At 41.2% G+C, this 23,947-nt stretch overlaps 1 protein-coding gene across 1 annotated transcript; it reads left to right on the forward strand.

The window, feature by feature from the left end:
* On the forward strand, positions 1 to 22,233 carry LOC139536479 (dual specificity protein phosphatase 7-like). Its single transcript, XM_071337035.1, has 3 exons — positions 1 to 556; positions 5,490 to 5,921; positions 21,411 to 22,233. The coding sequence occupies exons 1-3, from the start codon at positions 148 to 150 to the stop codon at positions 21,722 to 21,724; spliced, it is 1,155 nt and encodes a 384-aa protein (XP_071193136.1). The 5' UTR covers positions 1 to 147; the 3' UTR covers positions 21,725 to 22,233.
* Positions 22,234 to 23,947: the final 1,714 nt, after the last annotated feature.

The raw sequence follows: 23,947 nt of genomic DNA on the forward strand, positions 1-23,947 counted from the left end.
GGCGAGCAGCGGTGCTGCTGTATCGGTGGACGAAAGTGATCAGAGCGGACTCGGTTCTGTCCTTTACCAAAGCAGTAGAAGTTTAGCGCCGTGTTTTTGTATTTCCCCCCTCATGTTACTGCAAAGAGTCATCTCCACATTTCCCTAATGAAAATTAATCTTTGGAACGGTTCCCGGGACGTGACAGAGATTATGTCGAGTAAAAGTGTGGAATGGCTTCAAGAAGAACTGGAGTCCGGGCTCGGGGTGAGCTCACTACTGCTGCTGGACTGCCGATCTCACGAGCTTTACGAATCGTCGCACATTGAGTCGGCCATCAACCTGACGATCCCCGGTTTGATGCTGCGGAGACTGAAGAAGGGGAATCTACCGATCCGGTCCATCATCCCCAACAACGAGGATAAGGAGAAATTCGTGAAGCGGTGCAAGACAGACATGGTTCTTCTCTATGACGAGGCCACTACGGACTGGCAGGAGACCGGGGTGGCGAGCTCCGTTCTCGGCTTGTTGTTGCAAAAGCTCCGAGATGAAGGTTGTAAGGCTTTCTACCTGGAAGGTGAGAATTAACTTCTTCGATCTTTTTGATTTTTTTTTGTAATGTTCTCGTATTATTTTATTTTATGTTTCCTAGTACATTTTCAACGTCTAAAGACTAAGGTTACTTGTCAACAACTACAAAAACAAATCGATTTATAGCGCAATTTATATTCTATTCACTACGTGTCCGAGTTTGGAGACTAGCTAGACTACTCGTCTAATGAACCAGTTACACAAATGGACTATGGCGCAAAGTTACATTGTAGCTAATTCAAGGCAGCGGAACACAACTAGGTTTCTGCTCGTCTCGCTACAATGTTACTATCGACTATGGAGTGGCTATTTGCTTCTATTCTGTATCATATTAAAGTTGCAAAATATGTTTTTGTCTCAATGAAAAGTCAACGGAAGGCAGCCACGGTTCCTATGTAATATGTAAAAAAAAAATATATATATAAGCTTATATTTTCCTCAAGTGCTTCAAGATAATGAAACCAATAATATTTATCTCGATGTTTAATTCCCCTTCACGAAAGCCTATAAATAATAAGCAGTCGTGAAAATAACTTATTCTATTGTCAAATATTCGCGTATTTCCCACACCGTGACAGTAGTAAGAAAGCATCGCGTTTCAACCCCATTTTCGATTGTTAATCTAATAGAGTTAAATATGTTATATTAAATATTTAATGGTTTTAACTTTGAAAGAATGTTGGCCAAAACAAATATGTTTTCAATTAATGTTCTAAAATGGCTCCGCCATGTTGTCAAGTGGTTCTTCAGGAAAAGACGTGCATTTCATGAATGAACAGAACAGAAACTATTTCTTCTCTGTGTACTGTCTAAAACTAGTCTAGGCTATATAAAAACCTATTATTTATACCACACAATCAACACCATTCTTGCCATAGGCCTATTCATGTCTTATCTCATGTGTATAGGAAAATAATAGTACTTGAGGAAAATATTCCAAACATGTTTCAGATTCACTTGTCTGATATTCAGGAACCACTTCTACACCGTGTTGCTGAGGCTAGCTGTTAATGTAACACATGTCTCAGCAACAGCGTAACAGATGTGAATGTACTTTGTATAACTCTCTTGCCTTGTTGACTTTAAAGAAAGGACTGTCCAGCCAGCGGCCCCAGTTGACTGGTGTTTATTCTGACGATAAACACCAGGAAGCACATTAGATGTGCAGGACAACAGTATGTTGATGGCTGTAGACTCGGGATTCGTCGCTTGAATGTGTTATAATCAAACATCACAACAATGACCAAAACTGTACAAAAATAAAATACATGTAAGTACCTGACGATAGACACAAGGAAGTACATTAGCAGGACACCAGTATGTTGATGGCTGTAAATTCGTGTTTCTTCCGTTAGTATGGAAATAACTGAATTAGCAGGGAGCTAATTTGACAATTACAATCAGAGCATGCTAGCTAACTCCCTCTTACAGCGATAACATCCAAAAGCACATCCCAGGATGTCCCCCAATATCTAACAGGTACCGTACACATATATACACACCAGGACATGTACACAGTGAACTCTTACACATTGTAAATATGAAAATAGAATATGGTATTTCAGAATGCGACCTTACCGCTTGCATAGAAATATCAGACTGAAGAATTGACGTTCACGAGCTCCCCCTATCTGCAAGCATAACCAATGGCATAACCCCTTATTGATATGTAAATTCAACCAACCAATTGGAATACATAAACATCGAATACATATTTCTGCAGTGGCGAGTGGACACATAACCAATCCTGCTACCGTAGGCTATCGAGCATGCTTTTGCGGCACAGTCGATAGCGCGCTGGACTCCGGGTTAGAAGGTCGACGGTTCGAGACCTGCTCCCTGCCTGTTTCATTACAATAATATTACAGAATCATTACAATCCTGACCCATAGGCCATTATTGGCTTATCTTGTCACTATGAAAATTGTAATAGTTGTGGGAAATATTCCATAGGCCTACATGTTTGAGGCTCACTGTCATCTGTCATTCACAAAAAGTCCACCCATAACACTTTATGTCACTTAGATGTCTCCTTAGATCAGATCAGCGGTAAACTACTGTACACATAGCCGCAGGAAAACGTATTTTTTCACAAAAGTAATGCACTAGGCCTTTACTAGTCCTATATTAGCGGATCTTACAGCTGTCTGTAGCACAGGCAACAACAACAACAATGTTCAGCATTTTTATTGAAGGAGAGGAAACATGGGATGTTCAGTATTCACATTAACAAAACATTAGTGTATGAGATGGGTTTCTTATTGTGTTATAGGATGTAAATCAAATCAAATGTATTTATATAGCCCTTCTTACATCAGCTGATATCTCAAAGTGCTGTACAGAAACCCAGCCTAAAACCCCAAACAGCAAGCAATGCAGGTGTAGAAGCACGGTGGATAGGAAAAACTCCCTAGAAAGGCCAAAACCTAGGAAGAAACGTAGAGAGGAACCAGGCTATGAGGGGTGGCCAGTCCTCTTCTGGCTGTGCCGGGTGGAGATTATAACAGAACATGGCCAAGATGTTCAAATGTTCATAAATGACCAGCATGGTCAAATAATAATAATCACAGTAGTTATCGAGGGTGTAGCAAGTCAGCACCTCAGGAGTAAATGTCAGTTGGCTTTTCATAGCCGATCATTAAGAGTATCTCTACCGCTCCTGCGGTCTCTAGAGAGTTGAAAACAGCAGGTCTGGGAGAGGTAGCACGTCCGGTGGACAGGTCAGGGTTCCATAGCCGCAGGCAGAACAGTTGAAACTGGAACAGCAGCAAGGCCAGGTGGACTGGGGACAGCAAGGAGTCATCATGTAATATGATAACATATCAGTATACATTTATTTTACCAGGTAAAATAGGAAGTAGGCCCATATCCTGTTCCTGTCTGGCACATATACATCGTATATGGTTGTTTGAGTTGGCATAGTGTATTTTTATTTCACCAATTTGAATAGCTTTATGCTATGTACACACACACACACACATTTTTTATTTAACCTTTATTTAACTAGGCAAGTCAGTTAAGAACAAAATCTTATTTTCAATGACGGCCTAGCAAAAGGCAAAAGGCCTCCTGCGGGGACGGGGGCTTGGGATTAAAAAAATACAAATAAATAAAATATAAATATAGGACAAAACATACATCACGACAAGAGAGACAACACAACACTACATAAAGAGAGACCTAAGATAACAACATAGCAGGGCGGCAACACATGACAACAAAGCATGGTAGCAACACAACATGACAACAACATGGTAGCAACATAACATGGTAGCAACACAACATGACAACAACATGGTAGCAACACAACATGACAACAACATGGTAGCAACACAACATGGTAGCAACACAACATGACAACAACATGGTAGCAACACAACATGACAACAACAGGGTAGCAACACAACATGACAACAACATGGTAGCAACACAACATGGTAGCAACACAACATGACAACAACATGGTAGCAACACAACATGACAACAACATGGTAGCAACACAACATGGTAGCAACACAACATGACAACAACATGGTAGCAACACAACATGACACAACATGGTAGCAACACAACATGACAACAACATGGTAGCAACACAACATGGTAGCAACACAACATGACAACAACATGGTAGCAACACAACATGACAACAACATGGTAGCAACACAACATGACAACAACAGGGTAGCAACACAACATGACAACAACATGGTAGCAACACAACATGACAACAACAGGGTAGCAACACAACATGACAACAACATCTCAAATCTCAGTACTGATAGAGAAGATGAAATGAAAAGTTTACACAACCTTTCATCACTCAGAGATGACTTTCACATTGGACAATAAAGTTGTGTACTATGCTCCAAATTTAAATTCTCTGTATTGTACTTTTTGTACAGGTGAAATGACAACATGTCGCACAATCTTTCTCATATTGTGATTCTGACCCATCATGTTTTCAGGGGTTCTATTTGTTTCTACTCTTTTCTATTACACTCTACTGTATTCTATTATACTATATTCTATTAGATTCTACTGTATTCTATTCTACTCTATTCTACTCCACTCTTTTCTATAATACTCGATTCTACTATATTCTACTCTATTCTATTCGACTCCGTTCTACTCTATTCTGTTCTAATCTATTATATTCTACTCTATTATATTCTACTTTATTCTATTCTACTATATTCTGTTCTACTCTATTATATTCTACTTTATTCTATTCTACTATTCTGTTCTACTCTATTATATTCTACTCTATTCTGTTCTATTCTATTCTACTTTATTCTATTCTACTATATTCTGTTCTATTCTATTATATTCTTCTCTATTCTACTATATTCTTCTCTATTCTACTATATTCTTCTCTATTCTACTATATTCTTCTCTATTCTACTATATTCTGTTCTATTCTACTATATTCTTCTCTATTCTACTATATTCTTCTCTATTCTACTATATTCTTCTCTATTCTATTCTGTTCTATTCTACTATATTCTTCTCTATTCTACTATATTCTTCTCTATTCTACTATATTCTGTTCTATTCTACTATATTCTGTTCTATTCTACTATATTCTTCTCTATTCTACTATATTCTTCTCTATTCTACTATATTCTTCTCTATTCTACTATATTCTTCTCTATTCTACTATATTCTTCTCTATTCTACTATATTCTTCTCTATTCTACTATATTCTTCTCTATTCTACTATATTCTGTTCTATTCTACTATATTCTGTTCTATTCTACTATATTCTGTTCTATTCTACTATATTCTTCTCTATTCCATTCTTATATTTGGATTCTGATCCATCTATGTATTGTTGTTGTTTCCAGGACAGTAGTTATATTCTATTTTACTCTACTATATTCTATTAAATTCTAATTAGTCTCTGTTGTTGTTTCCAGGTGGCTTCAACAAGTTCCAGACCGAGTACCCAGAGCACTGTGAGACCAACCTGGACTGTTCCTGCCCCAGCAGCTCCCCGCCGGCCTCCGTCCTGGGTCTGGGCGGGCTGAGGATCAGCTCTGACTGTTCTGATGGGGAGTCATCGGACAGGGAACCGGTCAGCGCCACCGAGTCCGAGGGCAGCCCACTTCCCAACAACCAGCCTGCCTTCCCGGTCCAGATCTTACCGTACCTCTACCTGGGCTGTGCCAAAGACTCCACCAACCTAGACGTCCTGGGGAAGTACAACATCAAGTACATCCTCAACGTCACGCCCAACCTGCCCAACATGTTTGAACATGACGGAGACTTCAAGTACAAACAGATCCCCATCTCCGATCACTGGAGCCAAAATCTCTCGCAGTTTTTCCCAGAGGCCATTTCTTTCATTGGTGAGTATAAGCGGTCTCATTTGGATGCTTTTACAGATCAGTTGGAGTTTACGGTCTTTTACAGATCAGTTGGAGTTTACAGTCAGTTTACAGATCAGTTTGAGTTTACAGTCAGTTTACAGATCAGTTGGAGTTTACAGTCTTTTACAGATCAGTTGGAGTTTACAGTCAGTTTACAGATCAGTTGGAGTTTACAGTCTTTTACAGATCAGTTGGAGTTTACAGTCAGTTTACAGAACAGTTGGAGTTTACAGTCTTTTACAGATCAGTTGGAGTTTATAGTCAGTTTACAGTCAGTTTACAGATCAATTGGAGTTTACAGTCAGTTTACAGATCAATTGGAGTTTACTGTCTTTTACAGATCATATGGCGTTTACAGTCTTTCACAGATCAGTTCGAATTCACTGTCTTTTACAAATCAGTTTACTGTCTTATTTAATTAAAAAAAATATTTCACCTTTATTTAACCAGGTAGGCCAGTTGAGAACAAGTTCTCATTTACAACTGTGACCTGGCCAAGATAAAGCAAAGCACTGCGACACAAACAACACAGAGTTACACATGGAATAAACAAACGTACAGTCAATAATACAATAGAAAAGTCTATATACAGTGTGTGCAAATGAAGTAAGATTAGGGAGGTAAGGCAAAAAAATGTAAATGTAAATAGGCCATAGTGGTGAAATAATTACAATTCAGCAATTAAACACTGGAGTGATAGGATGTGCAGAAGATAAATGTGCTAGTAGAGATACTGGGGTGCAAAGGAGCAAAAAAATATATAAATAACAATATGGGGATGAGGTAGTTGGGTGGGCTATTTACAGAAGTGCTATGTACAGGTGCAATGATCGGTAAGCTGCTCTGACAGCTGATGCTTTAAGTTAGTGAGGGAGATATAAGACTCCAGCTTCAGTGATTTTTGCAATTCGTTCCAGACATTGGCATTAGAGGACTGGAAGGAAAAGCGGCCAAAGGAGGAGTTGGCATTTTGGGGATGACCAGTGAGATATACCTGCTGGAGCGCGTGCTACGTGTGGGTGACCAGTGAGCTGAGATAAGGTGGGGCTTTACCTAGCAAAGACTTATAGATGACCTGGAGCCAGTGGGTTTGGCAACGAATATGAAGCGAGGGCCAGCCAACGAGAATCTTTTACAAATCAGTTGGAGTTTACAGTCTTTTACAGATCAGTTGGAGTTTACTGTCTTTTACAGATCAGTTGGAGTTTACAGTCTTTTACAGATCAGTTGGAGTTTACAGTCTTTTACAGATCAGTTGGAGTTTACAGTCTTTTACAGATCAGTTGGAGTTTACAGTCTTTTACAGATCAGTTGGATTTTACAGTCTTTTACAGATCAGTTGGAGTTTACAGTCTTTTACAGATCAGTTGGAGATTACAGTCTTTTACAGATCAGTTGGAGTTTACAGTCTTTTACAGATCAGTTGGAGTTTACAGTCTTTTACAGATCAGTTGGAGATTACAGTCTTTTACAGATCAGTTGGAGATTACAGTCTTTTACGGATCAGTTGGAGTTTACAGTCTTTTACGGATCAGTTGGAGTTTACAGTCTTTTACAGATCAGTTGGAGATTACAGTCTTTTACAGATCAGTTGGAGTTTACTGTCTTTTACAGATCAGTTGGAGTTTACAGTCTTTTACAGATCAGTTGGAGTTTACTGTCTTTTACAGATCAGATGTGAGTTTACACTATTTTAAAGTCTTGTTTTGGGATGTTCGTTTTCGTAACATCTCATGAACCCATCTCATATTTGATTCATCAGAGAACCATGGTCGTGTCTAAACTTGACACTTACATGTGACTTCTGCTATCAGAATACAAAAAAAAATCGCATTGAAAATACTTTTCTAGATGCACAAAAGCCACTGTGGTCTGATTGTGTTCAGATCTACCTGACCTCTTCAAGAGGCGTTGTGTGTGGATTACTCCTCAGTCTTTTGCCTCAGTGTTTGCTGGCCTCATAAATGCTATCCAGTTAGATAATATTTATAAAAATATGTTTTGTTTGGCTAGAGTTATGCTAACAACGTTTTCCAATCCCTTTAGTATTGCTTGCTGGCTAGTTAACTACAGTAGTCAGCTGGCTAGTTAGTTACAGTAGTTAGCTGGCTAGTTAGTTGCAGTCGTTAGCTGGCTAGTTAACTACAGTAGTTAGCTGGCTAGTTAGTTACAGTAGTTAGCTGGCTAGTTAGTTGCAGTAGTTAGCTGGCTAGTTAGTTGCAGTAGTTAGTTCGTCGTTAGCTGGCTAGTTAGTTGCAGTAGTTAGCTGGCTAGTTAGTTACATTAGTTAGCTGGCTAGTTCGTTGCAGTAGTTAGCTGGCTAGTTAGTTACAGTAGTTAGTTGGCTAGTTAGTTGCAGTCGTTAGCTGGCTAGTTAGTTACAGTAGTTAGCTGGCTAGTTAGTTACAGTAGTTAGCTGGCTAGTTAGTTACAGTAGTTAGCTGGCTAGCTAGTTACAGTAGTTAGCTGGCTAGCTAGTTACAGTAGTTAGCTGGCTAGCTAGTTGCAGTAGTTAGCTGGCTAGTTAGCTACTGTAGTTAGCTGGCTAGTTAGCTACTGCCATCAGTTGTGGTGTTATTGTCATATTTTGCCTATACCACCGTTTATAGAATAGACACTGGTATTTGAATATAGAGCTGGAAAAGGGAATCAGGAAACACTGTGGACACAGTAGACACATGTAATGTAGGTGTAGACGCATGACGTGTTCAGAATGCCATGATCAGAACTCTAAGATCAGAAGGCTAAAGCTGCATGAACTGTAGGGCCTGTGTGTGCTAACTGTCATTTCACCAACATTCAGGTTATATAACTATTAATATAACACTAAATTAGGCATCAATAGATTAATCAAACGTTTATTGTGCCTCATATCTATTGAAGGATGAGTCAAACAAGCTGTCTTATTGCTTATTTGATTTGATTTATAAGTACAATAAAAAAATATTTTTGCTTAAAACATATACATTTCTACATTTATTAATATATACGTATATATAAAAATCTTAGTCATTTAGCAGACGCTCTTATCCAGACTAATTTACAAGAGCAATTAGGATTAAGTGCCTTGCTCAAAGGCACATCAACTGATTCTTCACCTAGTCAGCTTGGGGATTCGAACTAGAAACCTTTCGCTGGGCTACAATAACAAGTACAATAACGGGTGTTATTGCCTTAAACAAATAGTATAAATCTTATTGCTTAAAACATATAGATTGATAAGTACATACTCAAAACATATAATATAGATTTATTAGTCAGCAACTTAAGCTAACTAGCCCTATCTCAGATGCAACAAAACGTTGCTTTACCCTCCAAGGAACAAAATGTTGCTTTACCCTCCAAGGAACAAAACGTTGCTTTACCCTCCAAGGAACAAAACGTTGCTTTACCCTCCAAGGAACAAAACGTTACTTTACACTCCAAGGAACAAAACGTTGCTTTACCCTCCAAGGAACAAAACGTTGCTTCACACTCCAAGGAACAAAACGTTGCTTTACCCTCCAAGGAACAAAACGTTGCTTTACCCTCCAAGGAACAAAACGTTGCTTTACCCTCCAAGGAACAAAACGTTGCTTCACCCTCCAAGGAACAAAACGTTACTTTACACTCCAAGGAACAAAACGTTGCTTTACCCTCCAAGGAACAAAACGTTGCTTTACCCTCCAAGGAACAAAACGTTGCTTCACCCTCCAAGGAACAAAACGTTGCTTCACCCTCCAAGGAACAAAACGTTGCTTTACCCTCCAAGGAACAAAACGTTGCTTTACCCTCCAAGGAACAAAACGTTGCTTTACCCTCCAAGGAACAAAACGTTGCTTTACCCTCCAAGGAACAAAACGTTGCTTCACACTCCAAGGAACAAAACGTTGCTTTACCCTCCAAGGAACAAAACGTTGCTTTACCCTCCAAGGAACAAAACGTTGCTTCACCCTCCAAGGAACAAAACGTTGCTTTACCCTCCAAGGAACAAAACGTTGCTTTACCCTCCAAGGAACAAAACGTTGCTTTACCCTCCAAGGAACAAAACGTTGCTTCACCCTCCAAGGAACAAAACGTTGCTTTACCCTCCAAGGAACAAAACGTTGCTTTACCCTCCAAGGAACAAAACGTTGCTTTACCCTCCAAGGAACAAAACGTTGCTTTACCCTCCAAGGAACAAAACGTTGCTTTACCCTCCAAGGAACAAAACGTTGCTTTACCCTCCAAGGAACAAAACGTTGCTTCACCCTCCAAGGAACAAAACGTTGCTTTACCCTCCAAGGAACAAAACGTTGCTTTACCCTCCAAGGAACAAAACGTTGCTTCACCCTCCAAGGAACAAAACGTTGCTTTACCCTCCAAGGAACAAAACGTTGCTTCACCCTCCAAGGAACAAAACGTTGCTTTACCCTCCAAGGAACAAAACGTTGCTTCACCCTCCAAGGAACAAAACGTTGCTTTACCCTCCAAGGAACAAAACGTTGCTTCACCCTCCAAGGAACAAAACGTTGCTTTACCCTCCAAGGAACAAAACGTTGCTTCACCCTCCAAGGAACAAAACGTTGCTTCACCCTCCAAGGAACAAAACGTTGCTTTACCCTCCAAGGAACAAAACGTTGCTTCACACTCCAAGGAATAAAACGTTGCTTCACCCTCCAAGGAACAAAACGTTGCTTCACCCTCCAAGGAATAAAACGTTGCTTCACCCTCCAAGGAACAAAACGTTGCTTCACACTCCAAGGAACAATATTCAACTCTTGAGTTGATTTATGTCTTCTGAGCGGTTTGTGGTATTTCCTGCTACACGCCTCATTTCACACCATGAAAGAGTCATGACTTGATCTGAGTCACTTGCGGGATTATATTATTATCAAATCACAGTGGGCCTTTTAATGAACTTGGCCTACAGGTTTCTAGCACACTCATTATACTACAGAAGGGAATCTGTGAATGAAGTAGGCCAGGTCATGTTGAGAACCACTGTGAATGAAGTAGGCCAGGTCATCTTGAGAAGCATGGAGAAGACTCTCTTTTTAATGATGGATGTTATCCTCCACTGCACCCAGAGGGTTGTTTGGTTGATGCATGGTGAAGACTCTGTTTTTAATGATGGATGTTATCCTCCACTGCACCCAGAGGGTTGTTTGGTTGATGCATGGTGAAGACTCTGTTTTTAATGATGGATGTTATCCTCCACTGCACCCAGAGGGTTGTTTGGTTGAAGCATGGTGAAGACTCTGTTTTTAATGATGGATGTTATCCTCCACTGCACCCAGAGGGTTGTTTGGTTGAAGCATGGTGAAGACTCTGTTTTTAATGATGGATGTTATCCTCCACTGCACCCAGAGGGTTGTTTGGTTGATGCATGGTGAAGACTCTGTTTTTAATGATGGATGTTATCCTCCACTGCACCCAGAGGGTTGTTTGGTTGATGCATGGTGAAGACTCTGTTTTTAATGATGGATGTTATCCTCCACTGCACCCAGAGGGTTGTTTGGTTGAAGCATGGTGAAGACTCTGTTTTTAATGATGGATGTTATCCTCCACTGCACCCAGAGGGTTGTTTGGTTGATGCATGGTGAAGACTCTGTTTTTAATGATGGATGTTATCCTCCACTGCACCCAGAGGGTTGTTTGGTTGATGCATGGTGAAGACTCTGTTTTTAATGATGGATGTTATCCTCCACTGCACCCAGAGGGTTGTTTGGTTGATGCATGGTGAAGACTCTGTTTTTAATGATGGATGTTATCCTCCACTGCACCCAGAGGGTTGTTTGGTTGATGCATGGTGAAGACTCTGTTTTTAATGATGGATGTTATCCTCCACTGCACCCAGAGGGTTGTTTGGTTGATGCATGGTGAAGACTCTGTTTTTAATGATGGATGTTATCCTCCACTGCACCCAGAGGGTTGTTTGGTTGATGCATGGTGAAGACTCTGTTTTTAATGATGGATGTTATCCTCCACTGCACCCAGAGGGTTGTTTGGTTGATGCATGGTGAAGACTCTGTTTTTAATGATGGATGTTATCCTCCACTGCACCCAGAGGGTTGTTTGGTTGATGCATGGTGAAGACTCTGTTTTTAATGATGGATGTTATCCTCCACTGCACCCAGAGGGTTGTTTGGTTGATGCATGGTGAAGACTCTGTTTTTAATGATGGATGTTATCCTCCACTGCACCCAGAGGGTTGTTTGGTTGATGCATGGTGAAGACTCTGTTTTTAATGATGGATGTTATCCTCCACTGCACCCAGAGGGTTGTTTGGTTGATGCATGGTGAAGACTCTGTTTTTAATGATGGATGTTATCCTCCACTGCACCCAGAGGGTTGTTTGGTTGATGCATGGTGAAGACTCTGTTTTTAATGATGGATGTTATCCTCCACTGCACCCAGAGGGTTGTTTGGTTGAAGCATGGTGAAGACTCTGTTTTTAATGATGGATGTTATCCTCCACTGCACCCAGAGGGTTGTTTGGTTGATGCATGGTGAAGACTCTGTTTTTAATGATGGATGTTATCCTCCACTGCACCCAGAGGGTTGTTTGGTTGATGCATGGTGAAGACTTCCAGCTTCTTCGTCTACTGCAACACAGAGATGGCAAAGACCTCTTGCTAATGTTGTCTAAGAGTCCACACGTCTATTCCATTACCTTATTACATTACCTTATTCCATTACCTTCTCCCGTTACCTTATTCCATTACCTTATTCCGTTACCTTATTCCATTACCTTATTCCGTTACCTTATTCCATTACCTTCTCCCGTTACCTTATTCCATTACCTTATCCCGTTACCTTATTCCATTACCTTATTCCATTACCTTATCCCATTACCTTATTACATTACCTTATTCCATTACCTTATTCCGTTACCTTATTACATTACCTTATCCCGTTACCTTATTACATTACCTTATTACATTACATTATTCCATTACCTTATCCCATTACCTTATTCCATTACCTTATCCCGTTACCTTATTCCATCGCATTATCCCATCACATTATCCCATTACCTTATCCCGTTACCTTATTACATTACCTTATTCCATTACCTTATTCCGTTACATTATTCCATTGCCTTATCCATTACCTTATCACATTACCTTATTCCGTTACCTTATTCCATTAACTTATTCCATTACCTTATTACATTACATTATTCCATTACCTTATCCCATTACTTTATTCCGTTACCTTATCCCGTTACCTTATTCCATCACATTATCCCATCACATTATCCCATTACCTTATTCCATTCCTTATCCCGTTACCTTATTCCATTACCTTATTCCGTTACCTTATTCCATTACCTTCTCCCGTTACCTTATTCCATTACCTTATCCCGTTACCTTATTCCATTACCTTATTCCATTACCTTATCCCATTACCTTATTACATTACCTTATTTCATTACCTTATCCCGTTACCTTATTACATTACCTTATCCCGTTACCTTATTACATTACCTTATCCCGTTACCTTATTCCATTACCTTATTACATTACATTATTCCATTACCTTATCACATTACCTTATTCCGTTACCTTATCCCATTACCTTATTCCATCGCATTATCCCATCACATTATCCCATTACCTTATTCCATTACCTTATCCCGTTACCTTATTACATTACCTTATTCCATTACCTTATTCCGTTACATTATTCCATTGCCTTATACATTACCTTATCACATTACCTTATTCCGTTACCTTATTCCATCACATTATCCCATCACATTATCCCATTACCTTATTCCATTCCTTATCCCGTTACCTTATTCCATTACCTTATTCCGTTACCTTATTCCATTACCTTATTCCATTACCTTATTCCATTACCTTATTTCATTACCTTATTTCATTACCTTATCCCATTACTGTATTCAATTACCTTATTCCATTACCTTATTCCGTTACCTTATTCCGTTACATTATTCCATTGCCTTATCCATTACCTTATCACATTACCTTATTCCATTACCTTATTCCATTACCTTATCCCATTACTGTATCCCATTACTGTATTCCATTACCTTATTCCATTACCTTATTCCGTTACCTTATTCCGTTACATTATTCCATTGCCTTATCCATTACCTTATCACATTACCTTATTCTATTACCTTATTCCGTTACCTTATTCCATTTCTGTAATGTGGTTGTCTGACATGGCTGCTAGTCTTCAGTCAGAAGATTAAAACCTCAAGAAGGCTGAATGTACAGAACGTAATCTCATCAAGGCTCCAATCTCATACATTACTTGACAGACATTATTCCCCAAATTAGCCTTATAGTTATGTGAATTACTGGTATTAATCGGTCCCGCTTTAAATGACGTTCATGTTATAAAGCCTTCATAAAGCCTTCATAAGCACTACATAAATGTGTTACAAAGCATCTATAACCATATGTCATGGTTTTATAAAGGGTTCATGAATGTGGCAGAACTGTGACATAATCACCAAGGTCAAATGTGACGTAAGCCACTATGTCAAATATGATATAAACATGTGCTTTATAAAGGGTGACCTGTTGTGGTGAAGGGTTGGAATACGCTCTAATGTGAAGTCATGTTAGTCACATGACAACGAATCTCATTCCCAGACACTTCCACCCAAATGAAGGTCTGGTGGACCAATGCTTAGGCTTTATGGGGCCTCCCGAGTGGCACAGCGGTCTAAGGCACTGCATCGCATTGCTGGAGGCGTCACTACAGACCCTGGTTCAATCCCAGGCTGTGTCGCAGCCGGCCGCGACCGGGAGACCGATGAGGCGGCGCACAATTGGCCCAGGCGTCGTCCAGGTTATGGGAGGGTTTGGTTGGCCGGGACATCCTTGTCCCATCGCTCTAGCAACTCCTTGTGGCGGGCCGGGCCGTGAACATGGACGCTGACACGGTAGCCAGGTGTACGGTGTTTCCTCCAGCACATTGGTGCGGCTGGCTTCCGCGTTAAGCGAAGCAGTGTGTCAAGAAGCAGCGCGGCTTGGCAGGGTCGTGTTTTCGGAGGACGCATGGCTCTCGATCTTGGCCTCTCCCGAGTCCGTACGGGAGTTGCAGCGATGGGACAAGACTGTAACTACCAATTGGATATCACGAAATTGGGGAGAAAAAGTGTGAAAAAAATAAAATAAAAACTTGGCTTTTATGTTAAGGGTTAAAATCACATTTTAAGAAGATACATTTTGGAAATGGTTTAACCATAATTATGACTTTTTAACTGTGTTAATAGTGATGATGACAAATACTTTCCTCAGTGAGGTCACTCCTATAGAATTCTATGGTCACTCCCACTAAGGCCAACTTAGAATGGTTGATGTCCCAGGCTTATACAGTACCAGTCAAAAGTTTGGACACACCTACTCATTCCAGGGTTTTTCTTTATGTTTACTATTGTCTACATTGTAGAATAATAGTGAAGACATCAAAACTATGAAATAACACATATGGAATCATGTAGTAACCAGAAAATATTAAACAAATCTAAATATATTTTATATTTGAGATTCTTCAAAGTAGTCACCCTTTGCCTTATTGACCGCTTTGCAAGCTCTTGGCATTCTCTCAACCAGATTCACCTGGAATACTTTTCCAACCGTTTTTAAGGAGTTCCCACAAATGCTGAGCACTTGGCTGCTTTTCGTTCACTCTGCAGTCCAACTCATCCCAAGCCATCTCAATTGGGTGGAGGCCAGGTCATCTGATGCAGCACTCCATCACTCTCCTTCTTGGGGTCAAATAGCCCGTACACTGCCTGGAGGTGTGCTGGGTCATTGTCCTGTTGAAAAACAATTGATAGTCGCACTAAGTGAAACCAGATGGGATGGCATATCGCTGCATAATGCTATGCTAGCCATGCTGGTTAAGTGTGCCTTGAATTCTAAATAAATCACAGACAGTGTCACCAGCAAAGCACCATCACACCTCCTCCTCCATGCTTCACGGTGGGAACCACACATGCGGAGATCATCCGTTCACCAGCTCTGCGTCTCAGAAAGACACGGCGGTTGGAACCAAAAATCTCAAATTTGGACTCATCAGACCGAAGGACAGATTTCCACCGGTCTAATGTCCATTGCATGTGTTTCTTGGCCCAAGCAAGTCTCTTCTTATTATTGGTCTCCTTTAGTAGTGGTTACTTTGCAGCAATTCGACCACGAAGGCCTGATTCATGCAGTCTCCTCTGAACAGTTGGATGTTGAGATGTGTCTGTTACTTGAACTCTCTGAAGCATTTTTTGGGGCTACAATTTCTGAGGCTGATAAACTCTAATGAACTTATCCTCTGCAGCAGAGGGAACTCTGGGCCTTCCTTTCCTGCACTTTAGAGTATGTGTCACCCTGCAGCACAGCATTGTGGGGGAAGTTGAGGTCAGGTCCAATATTGACTATGCACCCAAGATGGAAAGAGGTTGTGCAATCCTACTTCTGGTTGGTTCCGCGAGTTGAATTCAATATCCTGTCATTGCTCTACCAAGATGAATGACAGGGTTTATAAATGAGGCCTTTACTAAGCGATGCTTATGTCACCCTTTTATAAAGCACAGGTTTGTCACAGTAAGTTATATCACACGGTTATTCCACATTTATGAAACCTTTATAAAGCATGACATACGTTTGTAGATGATTTGTAACACGTTTATGTGGTGTTTATGAAGGCTTTATGAAGGCTTTATGAAGGCTTTATGAAGCTGCACGACCTTTATGGATCTCCTTGTTATTTGTCGGGGTCCATATCTCTTCATTAAGAACAACTGGGTTACAACAACAATCATTTCTATTGTGAACTTGATAAATAAATATAAATAATAAATAAATAAATATATAAAACTCAACGTGAAATAAATGAAGTCACAGTGACATGTAGCAGGAGAGAAATGAAGTCACAGTGACATGTAGCAGGAGAGAAATGAAGTCACAGTGACATATAGCAGGAGAGAAATGAAGTCACAGTGACATATAGCAGGAGAGAAATGAAGTCACAGTGACATATAGCAGGAGAGAAATGAAGTCACAGTGACATATAGCAGGAGAGAAATGAAGTCACAGTGACATGTAGCAGGAGAAAAATGAAGTCACAGTGACATATAGCAGGAGAGAAATGAAGTCACAGTGACATATAGCAGGAGAGAAATGAAGTCACAGTGACATATAGCAGGAGAGAAATGAAGTCACAGTGACATGTAGCAGGAGAGAAATGAAGTCACAGTGACATGTAGCAGGAGAGAAATGAAGTCACAGTGACATGTAGCAGGAGAGAAATGAAGTCACAGTGACATGTAGCAGGAGAGAAATGAAGTCACAGTGACATGTAGCAGGAGAGAAATGAAGTCACAGTGACATCTTGCAGGAGAGAAATGAAGTCACAGTGACATATAGCAGGAGAGAAATGAAGTCACAGTGACATATAGCAGGAGAGAAATGAAGTCACAGTGACATGTAGCAGGAGAGAAATGAAGTCACAGTGACATATAGCAGGAGAGGAATTAAGTCACAGTGACATATAGCAGGAGAGAAATGAAGTCACAGTGACATATAGCAGGAGAGAAATGAAGTCACAGTGACATATAGCAGGAGAGAAATGAAGTCACAGTGACATATAGCAGGAGAGAAATGAAGTCACAGTGACATATAGCAGGAGAGAAATGAAGTCACAGTGACATATAACAGGAGAGAAATGAAGTCACAGTGACATATAGCAGGAGAGAAATGAAGTCAGTGACATGTAGCAGGAGAGAAAAGCCTTTGGAAGCCTACACCATATCCAAGACAGGTTTATTAATATCCTCCTTCCCCATTCATGGTCACACCTGGGATGTGTCCCAAATTGTATCCTATTACCTATGGGGCTCTGGTCTAAAGTAGTGCACTATATAGGGAATAGGGCCCTGGTCTAAAGTAGTGTACTATATAGGGAATAGGGCTCTGGTCTAAAGTAGTGCACTATATAGGGAATAGGGCCCAGGTCTAAAGTAGTGCACTATATAGGGCCCTGGTCTAAAGTAGTGTACTATATAGGGAATAGGGTGCTGTTTGAGATGCCTGTATTAGCACTCTTTTCAGAGAGTTTCTCTTCACTTACTCAGAGGCACAACACAATGTCTACCAATATAGACTCGTTTTCACCTCGTATTCGCAGTATCAATAGAAAACCCAAGAAGATTTTCTTGACTGTTGAGAATCCCACTGCACAGTGTAGGACTACTGGTTAGTCACGACAGTTGAGTCACGACTATACACAAGGGATAATAACAGAGAGCTTTGCTTGGAGTTGTTATGTGCAATTTCATAGTACATTTCAGCATTTCAGATCAGACTATTTCAGTATTTCACATCAGATTATTTGTTTTTAGTTTCAGTATTTCAGATCAGACTTTCAGTATTTCAGATCAGACTTTCAGTATTTCACATCAGATTATTTGTTTTTAGTTTCAGTATTTGAGATCAGACTTTCAGTATTTAACATCAGATTATTTGTTGTTAGTTTCAGTATTTGAGATTAGATTTTCAGTATTACAGATCAGACGATTTGACTTTAGTTTCAGTATTTCAGACCAGACGATTTGACGTTAGTTTCTGTATTTCAGACCAGACGATTTGACGGTAGTTTCTGTATTTCAGACCAGACGATTTGACTTTAGTTTCAGTATTTCAGTAATCAGTCTACTAGACGTACCTCCTCCCATCCCCAAGGAATATCCAGGGTTTTCCCCTCTTCAGCTTCATGGGAATGTGGAGTTGTTTGGCTCTGGAATGTCCGATGCCTTGTTTGTTTTGAAAGTGCCATATTTAAGAAATACACTATGACGTGAAAGGATCGAGTCAGGAAGTATTTACGGGTCTTGGTCGATACACTGTGACGTGAAAGGATCGAGTCAGGAAGTATTTAAGGGTCTTGGTCGGTACACTATGACGTGAAAGGATCGAGTCAGAGTCAGGAAGTATTTACGGGTCTTGGTTGATACACTATGACGTGAAAGGATCGAGTCAGAGTCAGGAAGTATTTAAGGGTCTTGGTCGATACACTATGACGTGAAAGGATCGAGTCAGGAAGTATTTCAGGGTCTTGGTTGATACACTATGACGTGAAAGGATCGAGTCAGGAAGTATTTACGGGTCTTGGTCGGTACACTATGACGTGAAAGGATCGAGTCAGGAAGTATTTAAGGGTCTTGGTTGATACACTATGACGTGAAAGGATCGAGTCAGAGTCAGGAAGTATTTACGGGTCTTGGTCGGTACACTATGACGTGAAAGGATCGAGTCAGGAAGTATTTACGGGTCTTGGTCGATACACTATGACGTGAAAGGATCGAGTCAGGAAGTATTTACGGGTCTTGGTCGATACACTATGACGTGAAAGGATCGAGTCAGAGTCAGGAAGTATTTCAGGGTCTTGGTCGGTACACTATGACGTGAAAGGATCGAGTCAGGAAGTATTTACGGGTCTTGGTCGGTACACTATGACGTGAAAGGATCGAGTCAGGAAGTATTTAAGGGTCTTGGTCGATACACTATGACGTGAAAGGATCGAGTCAGGAAGTATTTCAGGGTCTTGGTCGATACACTATGACGTGAAAGGATCGAGTCAGGAAGTATTTCAGGGTCTTGGTCGATACACTATGACGTGAAAGGATCGAGTCAGGAAGTATTTCAGGGTCTTGGTCGATCTCCAGAATGGTGGTAGCAGGGTTTGCTCCTCAACTTTTAGGGAAATACACTACATGACCAAAAGTGCTCATCCAACAGCTCATTCCAAAATCGTGGGCATTAATATGGAGCTGGTCCCCTCCTTTGCTGCTATAACAGCCTCCACTCTCCTAGGAAGGCTTTCCACTAGATGTTGGAACATTGCTGCTATAACAGCCTCCACTCTTCTGGGAAGGCTTTCCACTAGATGTTGGAACATTGCTGCTATAACAGCCTCCACTCTTCTGGGAAGGCTTTCCACTAGATGTTGGAACATTGCTGCTATAACAGCCTCCACTCTTCTGGGAAGGCTTTCCACTAGATGTTGGAACATTGCTGCTATAACAGCCTCCACTCTTCTGGGAAGGCTTTCCACTAGATGTTGGAACATTGCTGCTATAACAGCCTCCACTCTTCTGGGAAGGCTTTCCACTAGATGTTGGAACATTGCTGCTATAACAGCCTCCACTCTTCTGGGACGGCTTTCTACTAGATGTTGGAACATTGCTGCGGGGACTTGCTTCCATTCAGCCGCAAGAGCATTAGTGAGGTCGGGCACTGATGTTGGGTGATTAGACCTGGCTTATTTCTCTCAAATTTAGTGCATCAATGTGTTTACATCTCAGTTAGTGAGCATTTCACTTTTGCCAAGATAATCCATCCACCTGACAGGTGTGGCATATCAAGAAGCTGATTAAACAGCATCATCATTACACAGGTGCACCTTGTGCTGGGGACAATAAAAGGCCTCTCTAAAATGTTCCGTTTTGTCACACAACACAATGACACAGATGTCTCAACTTTTTGGTTTCTCTGACACCAGAGAGGTGGAGTTGGTGTAGCTGTTCCCTCATTATAAACTCCAGAGAGGTGGAGTTGGTGGAGCTGTTCCCTCATTATAAACTCCAGAGAGGTGGAGTTGGTGGAGCTGTTCCCTCATTATAAACTCCAGAGAGGTGGAGTTGGTGTAGCTGTTCCCTCATTATAAACTCCAGAGAGGTGGAGTTGGTGGAGCTGTTCCCTCATTATAAACTCCTGAGAGGTGGAGTTGGTGGAGCTGTTCCCTCATTATAAACTCCAGAGAGGTAGAGTTGGTGGAGCTGTTCCCTCATTATAAACTCCAGAGAGGTGGAGTTGGTGTAGCTGTTCCCTCATTATAAACTCCAGAGAGGTGGAGTTGGTGTAGCTGTTCCCTCATTATAAACTCCAGAGAGGTGGAGTTGGTGTAGCTGTTCCCTCATTATAAACTCCAGAGAGGTGGAGTTGGTGTAGCTGTTCCCTCATTATAAACTCCAGAGAGGTGGAGTTGGTGTAGCTGTTCCCTCATTATAAACTCCAGAGAGGTGGAGTTGGTGTAGCTGTTCCCTCATTATAAACTCCAGAGAGGTGGAGTTGGTGTAGCTGTTCCCTCATTATAAACTCCAGAGACCAGAGAGGTGGAGTTGGTGTAGCTGTTTCCTCATTATAAACTCCAGAGAGGTGGAGTTGGTGTAGCTGTTCCCTCATTATAAACTCCAGAGACCAGAGAGGTGGAGTTGGTGTAGCTGTTCCCTCATTATAAACTCCAGAGACCAGAGAGGTGGAGTTGGTGTAGCTGTTCCCTCATTATAAACTCCAGAGACCAGAGAGGTGGAGTTGGTGTAGCTGTTCCCTCATTATAAACTCCAGAGAGGTGGAGTTGGTGGAGCTGTTCCCTCATTATAAACTCCAGAGAGGTGGACTTGGTGTAGCTGTAAATTGTGTTGCGTCTCAAACACATAAAACTAATCTGTATCTCTTATCTTTCCTCCTCCAGACGAAGCTCGTTCCAAAAAGTGTGGTATCCTGGTGCACTGCCTGGCAGGGATCAGTCGCTCGGTAACGGTAACCGTGGCCTACCTGATGCAGAAGCTCAACCTGTCGCTCAACGACGCGTACGACTTTGTGAAACAGAAGAAGTCCAACATCTCACCCAACTTTAACTTCATGGGTCAGCTCTTGGACTTTGAGAGAACATTGGGGCTCAATAGCCCGTGTGACAACCGTTCCTCCTCCACCAATGACCAACTGTTTTTCACCACGCCAACCAATCACAACGTGTTCCAGCTCGACACGCTGGGATCTACATGAAGGGGTGGTGATGGGGGCGGGACTTGAGCGGCTATCTTGGATGTGAATGTTTTTTCTCTTCTCTTCAGAGATTGGCTGGCTGGCTGGCTGGCTTTGACAGCGTATAGCCTGGGATGGTAGACTGACGGTGCGTGGACAGGGACAGATCAGAGGCCAAATGGAAGTCTGCTTGGCTTGTAGAGCTCTGTTGGTCTCTCAGACGGTAGACAGGAAGAGGAAGAAGCCCTGTCTCCTCTCCTCGGTGGTTTGGGAAGCTTGTCGTCTTGCCTTTGGAACAGCCTGTTGTTTTTTTTGTCTAAGGAAAGAAGAAGTACTAGGAGTAGACTGAGACATGCTACGCTGTAGAACAGAACAGAACATAGAAGAACAGAACAGAGAAGAACAGAACAGAGAAGAGCAGAACAGAGAAGAACAGAACAGAGAAGAACAGAACAGAGAAGAACAGAACAGAGAAGAACAGAACAGAGAAGAACAGAACAGAGAAGAACAGAACAGAGAAGAACAGAACAGAGAAGAGCAGAACAGAGAAGAGCAGAACAGAGAAGAACAGAACAGAGAAGAGCAGAACAGAGAAGAGCAGAACAGAGAAGAACAGAACAGAGAAGAACAGAACAGAGAAGAACAGAACAGAGAAGAACAGAACAGAGAAGAACAGAACAGAGAAGAACAGAACAGAGAAGAACAGAACAGAGAAGAACAGAACAGAGAAGAGCAGAACAGAGAAGAGCAGAACAGAGAAGAACAGAACAGAGAAGAACAGAACAGAGAAGAACAGAACAGAGAAGAGCAGAACAGAGAAGAGCAGAACAGAGAAGAGCAGAACAGAGAAGAGCAGAACAGAGAAGAACAGAACAGAGAAGAACAGAACAGAGAAGAACAGAACAGAACAGAGAAGAGCAGAACAGAGAAGAACAGAACAGAGAAGAACAGAACAGAGAAGAACAGAACAGAGAAGAACAGAACAGAGAAGAACAGAACAGAGAAGAACAGAACAGAGAAGAACAGAACAGAGAAGAACAGAACAGAGAAGAACAGAACAGAGAAGAGCAGAACAGAGAAGAACAGAACAGAGAAGAGCAGAACACAAGAGTGTCATACAAAGACAGAAAACAAATTGTGTATCTGCTCCAGTCATTCATTTATTGTTGTCCTCTTGGACGACGTCCTCGTCAACAACCTCCTGATGATAATGGTGCCAATGTGTTGTCTTCTCTGGGAGCTACCCTTACGGAGGTGATCTCACCTTACTGAGTGATGAAGATGGTGCCAATGTGTTGCAGTGTCTGGGGGGGGGGGGGGGGTCACCCTTACAGAGGTGATCTCACTCTACAGAATGGAGGCTTGGATTTTCTTTTTTTAAACTAAGATATTTTTTAACACAAGTACGTTCAAGTGATGCATATAACATGTACGCGTACTAATGTATGTCTACATGCATTTGTATATTTGTATACATTTAGGCACAAATGTATGGACATACTGTATGTCTCCTACTACTACGAGAATCGTACCTGTCCAAAACCAGAAACAGAAGCACTAGAACATCGAAAGGAGACTCTATAACTAAAGAGAAAAAATTGACCAAGAGAAAATTACTTTTCATAATATTCTGGTTGTTTTTTTGTATTATTATTTTTTTTCTATGTTTGTAACGATGATCTAATGCAGTTTGCACAGTGGTGAAGCCTATATCACTTCTAGGCACATAAACTAGTACTCTAGAGAAAGATAGATTCAAAGAGAACGGGAGAAGGGAGGAGAGAGAGGGAGAGACTAGCACAGAGAGGGTGTGGTGTAGAGGCAGTCCTAGGCAGAGACTAGCTCCTGCAGCTGGTCTGGCCATGTTGTGGGCTGGGACTGGCTGGGTGAAGCTTATTGTTCCTTAACTGCATATGAAAAGATGGGTTCTGCATCTCAAATGGCACCCTATTCCCTATATAGTGCACTACTTTTGACTAGGACCCATAAGGTTCTGGTCAAAACTAGTGGACTACGTAGGGAATAGGGTGCCAATTTTTTGGGGGGGACGAAGTCATGGATCTGTTTGTCTCAGTAAAGAACCTCACTTCCTCTCCCAAGAGAGAGTTTTAAATCCTGGGTCGATTCTCACCCCGCAAGCCTTGGCGATATTATGAATATTATATTACATTACACTAAATTATGACTTTATGAATAAAATATAAGGTAAATTATATATTATGTTATGTTCTATACATGAACAAT

The sequence above is a fragment of the Salvelinus alpinus genome, chromosome 12 (assembly GCF_045679555.1).
Source record: "Salvelinus alpinus chromosome 12, SLU_Salpinus.1, whole genome shotgun sequence".
NCBI lineage: Eukaryota > Metazoa > Chordata > Actinopteri > Salmoniformes > Salmonidae > Salvelinus > Salvelinus alpinus.

Coding starts and splice junctions, on each gene's coding strand:
- LOC139536479 (XM_071337035.1), top strand. CDS start 148: ATGAAAATTAATCTTTGGAACGGTTCCCGGGACGTGACAGAGATTATG. Junction 557..5,489: donor TAAGGCTTTCTACCTGGAAG/GTGAGAATTAAC, acceptor TGTTGTTTCCAG/GTGGCTTCAACAAGTTCCAG. Junction 5,922..21,410: donor AGAGGCCATTTCTTTCATTG/GTGAGTATAAGC, acceptor TTCCTCCTCCAG/ACGAAGCTCGTTCCAAAAAG.